This window comes from Onychostoma macrolepis, chromosome 25 (assembly GCF_012432095.1).
Source record: "Onychostoma macrolepis isolate SWU-2019 chromosome 25, ASM1243209v1, whole genome shotgun sequence".
NCBI lineage: Eukaryota > Metazoa > Chordata > Actinopteri > Cypriniformes > Cyprinidae > Onychostoma > Onychostoma macrolepis.
The window spans coordinates 5,994,312-6,009,529 of NC_081179.1; the positions used below are offsets into that span (position 1 = coordinate 5,994,312).

Genomic DNA, 15,218 nt, shown 5'->3' on the forward strand with positions numbered 1-15,218 from the left:
AGTCATAAATTATATATATATATATATATATATATATATATATATATATATATTAGAAATGGAATAGTTCAATGAAACTTAGACTAAATGTAAAAAGAATGTGTAAAAATAAATGAGTAAAACATGCCGTTTGGCTAAAATAAATATCAGTTTTTTCTTTGTATCTCCCAATAATATGTTTTAGTAAATAAGCTCTGTTGTTTTTACTATAGGGTAAAACATAAAATGCAATACAATACAATGATGATTAAGAGATGAATAAATAGACGTTGGATCTGATGAATCATATTTGATACATTTTAACATGGCATTTCTAAAAAATTATGTATGGATAATCAAGTAAACCTAAGTTGTTTCAGTCCAGCAAGTGTTCATCTTGAAATATTACTAACAATATAAAAGTTATTCTTATGTTTACTACATAAAAATCAGAAGATTTCACATCAAAAAGCCAGGTGAACCACAACCTAATATAATTCATTTTCAGAGGCGGACAGTAGTGAAGTATTCTTACTCTGCTTTAAAAGTACTTTTCAAGTGTCTGTGCTTTATCAGAGTGTTTTTCTTTAATAAATTGTACTAAATTGTACTTTTTACTGCATTACGCTTCATATGAAATATCATTTAATACTTAATTACATTAGAAATCTAGTACAATCAAATAAAGTTAAAGTAATTCAAAGATTTACTTGAGTATAAGAAAGTACACGGTAAAAAAAAGTTGAGCAAACTTAAAAACTTAAAAATTTAAGGTAACCAGCTTCAGCAGATTTTTTCTCAACTTATTTTTTAGGAGATTTTGGAGTTCTCTCAAATTTTTGTTGTATAAACCTAAAACAACAAGTTGAGAAAACTCAAAAATCTGCTGAAGCTGGTTTCCTTAAACTTTTTAAGTTTGCCCAACTTTTTATTTATTTTTTTTTTTTTTACAATGCTGTAAAAAATCTAAAGTTGAGAGAACTTAAACGTTTAAGGAAACCAGCTTCAGCAGATTTTTGAGTTTCCTCAACTTGTTGTTTTAGGTTTATACAACAAAAATTTGAGAGAACTCCAAAATCTCCTAAAAAATAAGTTGAGAAAACTCAAAAATCTGCTGAAGCTGGTTGCCTTTTTTTTTTTTTTACAGTCTACTACATTTTTTTTATATTAAGTATCAAAGGTAAAAAAACAAAACAAAAAAAACATATTTTATTTATGAAACGTAGTGCAGTAAAAAGTACAACTTTATGCTTTGGATTTTGGAATGTAGTGAAGTAAAAGTTTTCCAAAGAAAAACACTAAATTTACTTAAGTAAAGTAAAAATACTTTACGACTGTCCACCTCTGTATTGTTAGGTCTTTTTACTTGATAAAAAGATATGAAATATCAACCAGATGTCAAAAGGCATGTAATTTTGCATATACATTTGAGCAATATGATAAAGTAGGCTTTACAGGATTCATTTGACATTGCTTATTATAAATCTGACAGTCACGCTGTGAAATGCTGAAAACAAGCAGCTAGCCATCTGCATTCACACTGTGAGCGTCACATTTTCAGCACTTCATGTCAAGTTAAAAATAATTCAGTTTCCACAAGCGCATCGCAAAACACCTGCTTTTAGTTTCTCAGAGTTTTTTTTTTTTTTTTTTTAAATAAGTAACATTTTTAGTGAATTGAAGAGTAATTGTACTTCCTAATCTGTTTAGCAGGGTGGCTAATGTCACTGTACCTGCAGCTTGTTTATGCAGTCTCGCCTCTCTCTCGATGCAGAACGTGGGTTTGTTCAAGCCCAAAGTGTCCCAGCCGGGCCAGACGGGACCCGTGGACCAGCACCCAACCACTGACCCCTCGGCCCGAGCACTGGAAGCGTTTGTGAAGGTGTTGAAGGGATTCTGCTCTAAACGGGCATCCGTGTCCAGTTTCACACCCTCCGCCTGCAGTCCGGGCAGCAACAGGGGCAACGGAGGAGAAACTCTGAGAGAGACCTAACAGAGACAGAACTTTACTGTAACACTGTCAGAATCTTTGAAGGCTTCCACTGCACTTCCACTTTGGGTTCTGTATCAGAGTGGAATGTTGTTGTCGCTCACCAGGTGGTCTGATCCTGACGAGATCGCGCTGTTCTCTGAGTTGACGGGGCTGCTGGATCCCGAGTGCAGCAGAGAGTGAGGTTCGAGCGCCGCCATCAGGCTGGAGAAGCGCTCCAGTGGATCTCCAGACGCAGACTCATGGGCCTGGAAAGAGTGCTGCTGACCCGAATCACCGCTTTCTGAAGCACCCAAGAGATCCAGCGCTGCAGGAGAGAATCAGTGTGATTTTTATGGGATGTGCTATTTACTGACAGAGCAACTTCTTACAGTTTTAGTCTTTTGACAATTATATTGTTTAAATTTAATTTCTTAAATGGTATGTTTTTGTGAAAACAAAATTTCAAAATTTCAAAAATGTGTTTCAAAATATAACATACATACGTTCATCAAAGAATCCTGAAAATAAATGTACAACAGTTTCCATAACAATATTAGGCAGCACAACTGTTTTGAACATTGATAGTAATCAGAAATGTTTCTTGAGCAGTAAATCATCATATTAGAATGATTTCAGAAGCATCATGTGACACTGAAGACTGGAGTAATGATGCTGAAAATTCAGCTTTGCATCACAAAAATAAATTACTTTTTTAAATATGTTAAAATATAAAACAGTTATTTTAAACTGTAAAAATATTTCACAATATTACTATTTTTACTGTATTTCTGTTCAAATAAATGTAGCCTTAATGAGCATAAGAGACTTCTTTCAAAAATATATTTTTTAAAAACCTTACCGAACCAAAATACCAAAATATTTATAAAATATAAACATAAAATATGAGTATTAGCTACTTTTTACAAACTGGCCAATGTCTGGCTCAACCAGTGACGTGAGTTTGGTGGCATGTTTTTTATTTGTGAATACCTATCTGTCCGAAAATAATACTTTATCTCTATTCCTGTAATAAAGACTGAATGAATGAGAGAAGTGCTGGATGAGACAGCAGAAACCAGCTCGGTCTGTGTGTGTGTGTGTGTGTGTGTGTGTGTGTGTGTGCCCCTCTATTACTGGATTTGGGTCAGAACAAACCTTAGGCACATCATGGCTTTCATTTAAAACACGGATGGACACACGCATTTATGCTTGTAATCTGAGATAGTGAAGCTAAAGGGAAAGTCAAAATGAAATGCAAGCCAACGCTAATGAATCCAGCATTCTGTCCTCTGTGAACGGTGTGAAAATGATTAGTCATGAGTGAGAAATCAAGATATGAGACATCGCTACAGTTCAGACCTTCCAGAACAATCCATCAACATTGTTCTGGAAGGTCTGAACAAAAAACAAAAACATTTTCTTTATCTGTATTTTAATCCTGCCTTTCCATATAAAAACCCTTAAAACAATATAAATTGAAGTGTTAAATACAAGACATATGTATTTATATATATAATAAATAAAATTAACCTCAGTCAGTGTTGTTAGATTTCGCATTAAATTTTATATATATGTGTGTATGTGTACTGATATATATATGGTTTACGAGGATGTGTATAATGACATGGGTATTACAACGTAAACATGGTTTATGAGGACACTGCCTGTGTCCCCGTAAAACAAAAGGCTTAAAAAACATACTAAACTGTGTTTTATGAAATTCAAAAATTGCCAGTAGTTTCCTGTAAGGGGTAGGGTTGGTGTAGGGCGATAGAAAATACGGTTTGTACAGTATAAAAACCATTACGCCTATGGAGAGTCCCCGTAAACCACAAATTCAAGTATGTGTGTGTGTGTGTGTTTATATATTTATAAGTTATAAGTATTTTTTTTCAATTATAAATAAAAGATTCAATTTATATATATATATATTTATAGTAAAATATACAGTAAATATACATATTCTGTAAAACAATATACAATTTTACTATATTTCAATATATGAAACCTATATTTAAGTATAAAAATCTATATATTTTTATTATATGTTTATATATTTAAATAAAGTATTTAAATAAAAAAAATCATACATTCAATAAAGATTCAATTAATGATGCACTTTACAGTAAATATAGATATCATATAAGCAATATAAAAGTATGTATATTACACATATATATATATATATATATATATATATATATATATATACATATATTATATATTTTAATATAATTTATAAATATATAATATATGTATATATATTAATATAATTTATAAATATATAATATATATACATATATTATATATTTATAAATTATATTAAAAACACACATTGATTGTGAAGTGCATATAAAGTGCATATAAATTAACAACATAAACAACATTCAAGACAGTCTCTGAAATCAATTCTTATTTATATTTTTTTCTAAATTTTGCAAGTAAATGTATCTTGTTCAAACAGATGTCTATATATTTTATCTTATTTGTATTATAAAATATTTTATTATTTATGCTTTTATATTAAAATTACTTCTATATTTTATTTATATATTACTGTATATTCCCAGATAACACTGAGCACTGAGAAACAGTCTGAAACTAGCTTGAACAGACAGATAGGAGCGGCCATTCAACATTTAAGCATTATGCCTGACACACAGGTTCACTCACCGGGCGTTTGGGAGCAGGGTTGGGTCGGCCGCTGGGACTCGGGGCGGCTCCAGGGCTGCTGGTTCCAGCAGGGGAAGCTCAGAGACAGCAGGCCCAGGCTGAGCTCATCAACACTGGGCACGGCAGCCAGAGGATCCTGCTGCTCTGGAGCAAACAGCATGCTGCTAACCAGCGGAGAGCAGTCTGTGCCCGAACCATCTATGAGAGAGAGAGAGAGAGAGAGAGAGTTACAGAGGCACAAAGACACACAACCGAACCTGGTTTCCCATACCGACCTGCCGTGGGTCCAGTGGAGGTCATCATACCGCTGTGTGTTCATCACTGACCTGTTAAACATGTGACCGGCCCGCTCAAACCTCACACACTGCTGCTAGTGCTAAAGCCATGCTCACTCCATCACACACACACTCGGTCTGCCAGAACAGCCTCACCACCTCCCGTCCCTGTGTGTGTGTGTGTGTGTGTGAATCACGTGTACTGTCTGTCTCTCTGGCCCGTCTCCCGTTCATGGCCTGACTCAGCAGAGAGACAGACGGAAGGGGGCAGGGCTCCAGTGATCACTATGATTCAGCTCATTTGATTTCACACACACTCGTCTCTCTCTGCTGAACCCAGGCTGTACCAGACGCACCCTAGTGTCCAACTAAAGGGGCGTTCATACTCACAGTGAGGTGATGGGGGTGTGTCCAAAAGTATGCAACATTATTGGGACGTGTCCAAAAATATGGGATGTGATGAGGTTGTGTCCAAAAGTACCCTTTTTATATTAAAAGTAAACAAGCAAGCCCAGGCCAGACGAGAAAAAGTAACGCAGAAGTAATGCAATGCATTACTTTCCATAAAAAGTGACTCAATGAGTTGTTGCTTTTGGGGAACGCAATATTGTAATGCATTACTTTCAAAAGTAACTTTCCCCAACACTGGCACCACGATAGGCATGTCCAAAAGTATATAACATGATGAAACATGATGTCCAGATGTATGCATTGTCAAATCTGCCGTATTTGTTCATTGGCACTCAGTTTTGCAGCCAGATTTATTTTAAACTGATCACCTGACATACCATGTGACAGAAAATAAGCCGAATTTCGCCCTTTTTTCATGTCAAACTATTACTGTGGTAAAAATAAATAAATAAAACTGTAAAAAAATCCAAAGCTGTAAGTAATTTCAGTAAGTAACTTCACAATTTCATGTTTAATTCAATGTGTTACCTGCTGTTTCTTTGTAATAATTTGTGAAATTTACTAGCAAATTCTGAGTGAAATTTGTTTTACTTGTACTTTGGACAAGCCCACATCTAAATATCCAGTAAAAACTTTGCAGATAGTCAAAATTTCTCTGACAAAACATATTCCACATATTAAAAAAAGTAGATTCTCCAAGGAAGGTAATGTGCCCCCTTTCATATAGAGTACAATATTTTCAATATTTCTGCTGTAATTATGACAAAATTGCTTGTTTTCAAACTTTTTGGGTGTTTATATATTTATATACCTTATTAGTATATAAGTATATATACTTATAAGTAATTATTTTTTAATTATTTAGCATTTTAGTTTAAACGTTTTATTACGGATTTGCGCACTTTATTTCACATCTTCTGGACTGTTGACAAAAAACACCCGCTTACCCCATTGTAAGGCTTGGCGGGGCCAGGACAACTTTTAATATAACTCCGATTGGATTCGTCTAAAAGAAGAAAGTCATATACACCTAGGATGCCTCGAAGGTGAGTAAAACACAGGCTAATTTTCATTTTTGGGTGAACTAACCCTTTAATAGTTTGTGTGGCCTCAGCAGAAGAGGAAAGTATCAAACTATCAGTGTTGCAGAGTAAGTTATTCCTACTATACAGTAACAACACTTCATAATAAAGCTCCATTTGTTAATATTAGTTAACTACATTAGTTATCATGAACTTACAATAAAAAACCTTGAAAGCATTTATTAATCTTGCTTTAATTAATCTAAAAATAATTAATGTTAATTTCAACATTTCCTAATTATTCAATATTATTTAATGGATCTGAGCTATGAACATGAACAAACAATGAACAGTTGTATTTTTATTAAATAACAACTAACAAAGATGAATACATACTGTAACAAATGTTTTGCTCATTGTTAGTTTATTTTGACCTTAATGTGACCTAACATTTTGATGAAAGATGATGAAGGAATAACAGGCAGTGATGAACTGTTCACAATAAGGCCAGAAACATGTATTAAGTAGGTAATTACGGTCTATTTCAATGTCACATTCACAAACTGTTTTGATGAGTTTGTGTGTTTATGGATCTCACCTGTGATGTGTTTCCAAACGTTTTGCGGGTTGGCCCCTTTGAATAGCCCAAAGGCCCTGTGAGCTCCAGGATCTCCACATGCAGCATCGCAGTGTGTTTTCTCTCTCTGTTAAAAGAAACATATAGTACATGCACAAATAGGTGCCAGAATTGTCATATTAGCTGAACATTTCCTTTAAGTCGACTTGCAACTAGTAAACTAAAGAGCAACATTACTTGCACTTGACTTTTTGAGAAAGCCTAGCTTGCTAGGATGTCTGTCTCCACCTCAATATTACAAATAAACAAATCTGAGACAACCTACCAGACTATAAAACTCCACTCATTGTTAAGGGAACATTATCATGGTGTGTCTTAAAACCCAGTGAGCTCCCTATTTAGACGGCAATAATACTACTTCTTTTCTTTATTTTTTTATGCCTTAATGCTCTTCGTCTTGTTTATTCTTTAGTAAATTGCCTTTTGTGGTTTGTCTCAATTTGTGTACATTGTGTTTGCATTATGTTCATCACACACAGCTAAGCTGCGAATGTTTGGTGCTGATGTAGAATTCGCGCCATTAAAAAACTGAAACTGAAAGTGTGTAAGACCCTCTTTTACACACATAGACTGTCTCTTACCCTGTAGAAATCCATTAGAACGGCTCAAAAAGACGCTAACTTTGACTTTATAAAACAGTCCAGGCCGCTAAACTCAAAACGAGTGCAACGCTGCTGCTCCACCACACATTAGGGCTCAAACCAGAACACTTTCAGTCATTTTCGGATTAAACAGGTGCATGACCCCAGCACGAGCAAATCACGCGCACTGACCAAATAGGATACAGTGGAGACCGGGGCTAGTTGTCACACGGGAAGTTAAAATATAAGAAAAAAAAAAATTATTAATTACAATAATGTCTGTATATAATTTTCTTTTTTTGTAACATTTGTGATTAGAAATTTAGGAAAAAATATTTTGATACTAAAAAGCCGCTGTGACCGCTAATTGGGGCATGTTGTCACAAACGTATAAACAAACTGTAAACGTATGTTCAGTGAACTGTATTCTTTGTCAGTAACGACGAAAACGTTTAATTAGGCCTACTTTTTGTAGACAAGACATAAAATTATCTACATACAGAAATGGAGTTTTATAAAATATATATATATATATATTTTTTAATGTAATAAAGTGTGACAACTATCCCCGGTCACATCTATCTGCATATAAATATCAAACCATATAAACACAAAGTTAAATAAAAAAAATTAAAAAATAGAAGACATCTTAATTTGAGTGTGCGTTCTCTTTTATTGACATTTAAAACTCTTTATAATAAATAGAGATATAATATTCAAAACAACACATGATTTCCCACAGTCACACAGAGATGAGTCAGCTGGGTTTCATTTTGAACCTAGGGGAGAAGGAAGATCTGGTTTATGCCATCAAGCACATCATCATAACTAAAAAAGGTCTAAAACTAACTACTAACAGTGTCTTCACCAGGATAAACGGCTCCAGATTGCATTAAAATATTTAAAATAACCGGATTGTGAGATACTGTATTCTTCTGAGAGCTTCACAAGAACAAGAAGCTGATGAATGTCGAGTGATACACCAGTCCATAGTCCTAAATTCAGCAGTTACACATTCGCAAATACAGATAAGACATACATTTCCTGTCGAAAGAGATGTTGCTACAACATGAAGACAATGAATTCATACCGATGTGTTTTGGAGCTTTTGCTAAACTAACATGAAACCAATATGAACATGTTTCAGAGAGTTCAACAAAGTTCATGTTTTCAAATCTGGAAACAAATCTGCTGTCGTCATTGGGATGCGATCTGGCATCAGAAGTAAGACATTACATTCAGAAAATGTGAAAGATAGACACTAAAAATAAACCGCACAGAGTTTCTATTGATTTTAGGAAGGCAGCAAATGAATCACTCAGATGATTATTAGTCTTGTTTCACTGAGCAGATGGATACAAGTTGGTGTCCAAAAACTGTCAGCCATGTACTGTATATCCTACAGAGCTTCTAAATTGAAATTGACACAGGGTTGTGCATTAATTCGGGCGAGTTTATGGTGTAAAGACTGTCTTAACTGTCTTTGATGACATGCAACATTCAACAGAAGAACATAAAAAGAAGGAACATCCTGATTACGGGGCCGTGAATGTTACTGTTGCTGTTCTGACGTCAGATCTAAGTATATTTTTGATGCTACAAGCCAGTCCACATTGGGGAAATATCTACACAGAGATGCAAATCAATGCGGTAAGCAGCAGTAGGAGGGTGTTGACTGTAGGGGGCGCCATCACTGCGACAGGGCCTGCATCATGTCTTTAACAAGCATCGTGCCGATCACCATCTTCTCACAGTTCACCGTCAGCTGAGCTGCGCCGCCTTCCTTCGTAGTGACGGTGACCAGCACGAGACAACCGCTGCTGACCGTTTTCCCTGCGAATCTGTAAACAGGAGCAGAAGGAGGAGGAGGAGGTATACTGAGATTTCAAAAGATCACAGGCCAGAAAAACAGACAGCAAAGCGAAGAAAGATGAAAGAGTTTAACATTTACTCAAATAATGGACCCTTTACTCAAACCTACATACATGAACGTACAAATTCCTCTAAAATACAACTAATACTCTTACTGGAATTACTTAAAGGGATAGTTCACCCAAAAATGAAAATTCTGTCATTAAATACTCACCCTCATGTCGTTCCAAATCAGTAAGACCTTCGTTCATCTTCAGAACACAAATTAAGATATTTTTGATGAAATCCCTGCATAGAGAGCAAGGGAACTACCACAATCAAGGCCCAGAAAGGTAGTAAGGACATTGATAAAATAGTCCATGTGACATTGGTACTGTAATGAACGAGCGTTGAAAACTGACATGGAAGAGAAGAAATTGTTGAATTATTTTTGTTTTCTTTGCGCACAAAGAATATTCTCATAGCTTCATAAAATTATGGTTGAACCACTGATGTCACATGGACTATTTAACAATGTCCTTACTACCTTTCTGGGCCTTGATTGTGCGAGTTCCCTTGCTCTCTATGCAGGGATTTCATCAAAAATATCTTAATTTGTGTTCTGAAGATGAACGAAGGTCTTACTGATTTGGAACGACATGAGGGTGAGTAATTAATGACAGAATTTTCATTTTTGGGTGAACTATCCCTTTAAAGGGGTCGTCGGATGCAAAATTCACTTTTACATGTTGTTTGAACTGAAATGTGTGTTGGCAGTGTGTGTACACAATCACCCTATAATGAAAAAAAATCCGCCCAGTGCTTTTTTAAAAATCTAGATATATCCAAACCCCTTTCTCATATCAAGCCGATCAACAAAACGGGTCGCTGTAAACAGAGCTGTTTTTAACAGGGTAAAAAGGGTGTTGTTTTACACTACCATTAAGAAATTTTAACCAAAGTATGTTATAGATTTTTCATTAAGACTCTAAAGAATCATATCAAAATGTGGAAAATGGGCATCCGATGACCCCTTTAAGGCCTGATTTTGAAAACTTAAAGGCCCCGTCCCAAATACCACTGGGCGTCCCATTTGTCATTTTTTGGTTAGGCGCCCCCAGCTGTTTACTACACAACAGTTTATGCAAGATTTTGTGGACTCCAAAAGTCTTCATTTGGGACAGGGCCACTGTCTTCACGTGTGTGTGTTACCTGCACTCTTTATCTGAACCGCATGGTACTCTGCTCAAGTTGGCGGTGGCCGTGACTCTCTCAACGATGACATGTTCGTTCACGCATTTCTCTCCCAGCGTCAACTTCTCTGAGATTTCATTCATTCCCATCAGTTTACCTGTGAAAAGAGACAGAAAGCATCTCTTCGTCAGAACAGTGCTCCATCAAACCGTCCTGAGACATGTTGCTACAGATTAGCTGAAAGCTAATGAAAATGTTAAATCTTTTATACAGATTATTATCGTTTAAACAACCAATATCCAGAACCAAAAAACAGACGCACTAAATTAAAGAATCTATAACCAATATATTAACAAATATCTGTTAAAATATGATACATATTATGTAAAACACATATTTGTGTAAGGTATTTATTAATATTTTAAATTAGCTTTTATTTTTTCAATTTTAGTTTTAGGAACTTTGTTTGTCATTTTTATTAGCTTTTGTTTTTAATTCTATTTAGCTTTAATTCATTTTCAGTTTTAGTTTTACTAATTTTATTCATTTTAACTTACCGATATTGCTTTTATATGGATTATTTTTTGTTTATGTTTCTATGATTCTTTCATGTCTATTTAATGAATTTATAACCAGTTAAGCAGATAATTGTAAATATCTGTACAATATATATATACATATACATATATAATTTTATTATTGATATACTATTACAGTATTTATTAATATTTTGAATTAGGGTTTATTTTTATATTTTCAGTTTTTATTTTAATTTAAGCTTGAGCAATTTTGCTGTTTCATCATTTTATTATTTCTAATTATCTTTCATTTTCAGTTTTAATTTTAGTAATTTTAGTACTTTAGTTAGTTGACAAGGCAACATTTCTAATTTTAGTTTTTTTTTTTTTAGTTAAAATTTTTCCATCTAATATTTATATTTTATTTCCCCTTTATTTCACATCCCAAAAACAATTTTTAGTAGTTTTAGATAACAATGAAAACACTGCCCAGAATGCATTGCAACAAACCGGGATCTTGAAATTGTCAATCAAGATTATGAATAGTGTAGGAAAAATGATGTGCTGAAAAGCATAAATTGAAAATAATTCTATGTACTTAAATTTATTGCATTCTTAGCTTAGCAGCATGCTAATGTCAAAGTATTGGACTCAAGAGTGAACATCTGTCTGGTCTCTTTAACAGAGCTGCAGCCCACTAAAAATGTTTCAGTTCAGTCACTTAAAAGCTCAAAATGTATTAATGACGCCACCTTGGAAGGTAGCTGTCTATGTAGACAGTACATAACAGGTTTTGTGAGCTGTGCTGAGCGTGCTGGCCTCAAGTGTCGTGATGGTTCAGGGTCAATCGGACAGATTCAGTGTTTCTAAGGCACATTCCTAGATGCAGCATAATGTTACCTTGACATGCCGTGAGGAAATGCATAGTCATGGTAACAGTCGCCAAGGCTGGAGACTGCGGTAAGAGGGAGGAGCAGCTGGAAGCAAAAGCATTTCTAGAATAACAGGAAGGGGTGTGCAGCTAACAAAAATATGTTCCAAGAACATTTGGCTAACATTCCCATTGACTTATGAAAACATCTCAATGTTCCAAAAAATGTCAATGTTCTCTGAATTTTCAAAACGTCCAGTTTTTCAAATGTTTTGAAATTAATATTTTTCTTTGTTATGCAAACGTTCCATTTTAGCATTATGGGAATGTTACTTATGAATGTTCTCTGAATGTTCTCAAACAGGTAGTAACAAATGTTAGACTCTATTGTTTCACAAAAAATTTATTCCATGAACAATATATACATAACGTTTTTGTGCTAACTTTTTGAGAACATTATTAAAGATAACTTTTAACAAATGTTCTATTAACGTTTCTGGAAGAACATTTTGCATAACTTTGCCAGAACATTAGCCAAAGTTCTCTGTTAGCTGGTTGTGTGTGTCTTTGTAAACAAATCAGGAACAATAGGGGAAGAGGAGCTATGCTAATCGGCTACATCAGATAAACTTACCATTCAAAAGATTCTCTAATGAACAGCGGCAAAACGAGCCCACGGAAGAGGAAAACATGAGTTTGTTAAACTAATATGTTAAAACAAATACACTAAAATGCTAAACTGACAGATGTTTATGCTGAGCTGTTAGCAGCATGCTAACTACAGGCTATAATGTATGCTAGATTCAGATTTGCCTCCCATATTATGTTAAAAATTGTACTACTATGGTACTACTTCCACTTCCTGTGGATTTTCTAAGTATACATGCTTTTGAAGCTAATACTACACAACACTTTGCACTGTGGTGAATAATGAATTGTAAGCTAACGAGTTTACCTAGAAGCTAATACTTGCATGCAAATGTTAACAGTACACGAGAAAGGGGTTCTGTGGTATCAAGAGCCAAATTTATTGTTACAAAAGTATGTAGTTTTAGTGCACAATAGAAGAATTCAGATTAGGAAAAGCCATGAAACATGAAATTCATATTTCATGAATAATGAAAGAGAGACATAACTTCTCTCTCTCTCATATCAACTGTTGAAAATGAATTTCAGAGAGACACTGCTACACAGGGAGAGAAAAATGACAGGCGTTTTGGGGAAAAGGAGTAATCAAAAGAGCAACTGGGAGTGCTAAATCGAGGATGGGCTGACGTTCTCTTACCTTGCTCCTTCTTGAAGTCGTTTTCTGTTAGAAACGCAGGTGTCATTAGCTCCCCGACGGGCGGCTGGATGGAAACGAAGAACTTGCGGGTGTGAGTACTGAAAAAAGTTAACAAGGATAATTGGAATTGGATCAAGAAACTGTTATATGATTTATATGAATGGAGGTGATTTACATAAAGAAATATGCAGCCCGTTTAATTCTAAAGGCGAAGAATGCTCATGAAAATCTAAATTACAACCATGAATGGACCATTGTATTTTTATTTAACGTCAAGTTGACTAACCAGCTAACAAAAATATGTTCTAAGAATATTCTGCTACTGCTAACCATTACATCATGAAACCATTATTTCTGAATTTTCCAAATGTCCAGTTTTTTAAATGATTTTAGAACTTTTTTGTTACGCAAGTGTTAAGAACATTAAAGAACCATTGATTTGATCATTTTGCAAACATTATGGGATTGTTACTTTGGAATTTTCTGTGAAAGTTCTGTATATTGAAAATAGAAAATAGCAAATGGCCAAAGACAGATCCTTGTGGCACTCCATATTTTACTGGTGTTAATTGAGATGGGTAACAAGTGGACATCAGGAAATAGAAGTTGATAATTTAGCTCTTTTTAAACACTCACCACAGCTGGAAGTTTGCTGCTTGTGTAGAATCACAGAAATCTATGCCCATCACCACAGTAACCGATTCACCTGCTGCTAACATGTCTGAAAGAACAATGCGAACAGAACAAAAATAAACCTGAAGTAGTCGTAGAAAAAGCTTCTGTAGAAAATCTCATACTGTGCTGGGTTGCAGACCTATCTCAGCGAACTCTCGGATCCTCATTCCAGACTGCATCCTGGGCTCCTCGATGTGCAGGTTTTTGGTCTCGGAGTTGGTGTTGTTGGTGAATTGGATCTGGACGGCCACCATGTTAGGTTCTGGACTGAAGGGCTGCCGGCTGAAGCAATACTCAACCGCAAGACCCTCACCTGTTATACGATGTAGGAGCTCATACATCTTTATCAAACCAGAAGGAGCAATTGTCTGTGAGAAAACAGAAGAGATTTTATTTTTATCAAATCAATCATAATATACAGTACCGTTCAAAAGTTTGGGGTCAATAAGTTTTTTTTTTTCCTTGGAAAGAAATAAAACCTTTTATTCAGCAAGGATAAATTCAATTGATCACAAGTGACAGTAAAAAACGTACAAAAGATTTATATTTAAAGTAACTGCTGTCGTTTTGACATTTTTTTTCTATTCCAAATGTAAAAAATGTAACTATGAATTTTTCTCACATTTCTGTTTTTTTCCCTTGCAATTATGAGTCTGTATTTCGCAGTTCTGTGGAAAAAGTTCTGAAATGCAATATTTAAAATTTAAAAAAAATCTAACAAAATGTTTATGCTTAAAATTGCCAGTGGGAAAAATGGGACAAAAAACTTTTTTGTTTTTAAATCTTGCATTGCATTTGATTTTCTTTTTTGTATTTTGAAAGCAATAAAAAGATGTGCTTAAAAAAATAAACAAAAAATAATCATTTTAAAGTGAAAATTACGTTTTTCTGCAGACTCAGATCTAAAATGAAAACCCTAGATTATGACAATATTCCTGCTGTATTAATTGTAATTTACAATTGTACTTTGGCCCAAAACTCACTGTAGGTGCCAGAATAGTGTCGGTTAGTGACAAACCCTCCAGATCAGACACCAAACTACTGGACAGGAAGTTTACAGGAGTCACTGGAGCCGATGCTGGAGCCGGTTCAACTGGAGAGAGAGAAAGACAAATTATGTGCTTTTACATTCAAGCATTTGTCTTTGATCTTGTATGTGTTAGAGGTTTTACTCACAGTCATCCAGATCCAGCAAAGACATTTCCTGCGTCTCCTTCTTGCTCTCTTTTTTTGATTGTTTGGGAGGTTGTTTTGATACGGGCGTCTGAGCGTAA

At 34.8% G+C, this 15,218-nt stretch overlaps 2 protein-coding genes across 10 annotated transcripts in view; both read right to left on the bottom strand.

Moving 5' to 3' along the window:
- cpeb1a (cytoplasmic polyadenylation element binding protein 1a) overlaps positions 1-7,765 on the bottom strand; it is a 15,140-nt gene extending 7,375 nt beyond the window's left edge. Inside the window, exons 1-5 of one of the 2 annotated variants that reach the window (XM_058767305.1) lie at positions 7,551-7,765; positions 6,931-7,036; positions 4,625-4,822; positions 2,074-2,276; positions 1,713-1,968 (exon numbers count right to left, since the gene is read on the bottom strand). In XM_058767305.1, coding sequence (XP_058623288.1) covers positions 1,713-1,968; positions 2,074-2,276; positions 4,625-4,822; positions 6,931-7,036; positions 7,551-7,565 — 778 coding nt within the window. In that variant the 5' untranslated portion in view covers positions 7,566-7,765. Of the gene's footprint in view, positions 1-1,712; positions 1,969-2,073; positions 2,277-4,624; positions 4,823-4,899; positions 5,066-6,930; positions 7,037-7,550 lie in introns of those variants that run through there. The other variant, XM_058767306.1, reaches the window with a different exon arrangement.
- A 449-nt stretch (positions 7,766-8,214) lies between these two features.
- Positions 8,215-15,218, bottom strand: part of LOC131534664 (AP-3 complex subunit beta-2) — a 42,044-nt gene continuing 35,040 nt past the window's right edge. For 5 of the 8 annotated variants that reach the window (XM_058767671.1, XM_058767668.1, XM_058767670.1 and 2 more), the window contains 7 exons: positions 15,121-15,208; positions 14,928-15,037; positions 14,084-14,312; positions 13,906-13,990; positions 13,270-13,367; positions 10,614-10,752; positions 8,215-9,427 (listed from right to left, as the gene is read on the bottom strand). In XM_058767671.1, the coding sequence (XP_058623654.1) occupies positions 9,241-9,427; positions 10,614-10,752; positions 13,270-13,367; positions 13,906-13,990; positions 14,084-14,312; positions 14,928-15,037; positions 15,121-15,208 (936 nt within the window). In that variant the 3' untranslated portion in view covers positions 8,215-9,240. The remainder of the gene's footprint in view (positions 9,428-10,613; positions 10,753-13,269; positions 13,368-13,905; positions 13,991-14,083; positions 14,313-14,927; positions 15,038-15,120; positions 15,209-15,218) is intronic. The other 3 variants (XM_058767669.1, XM_058767675.1, XM_058767672.1) reach the window with 1 other exon arrangement.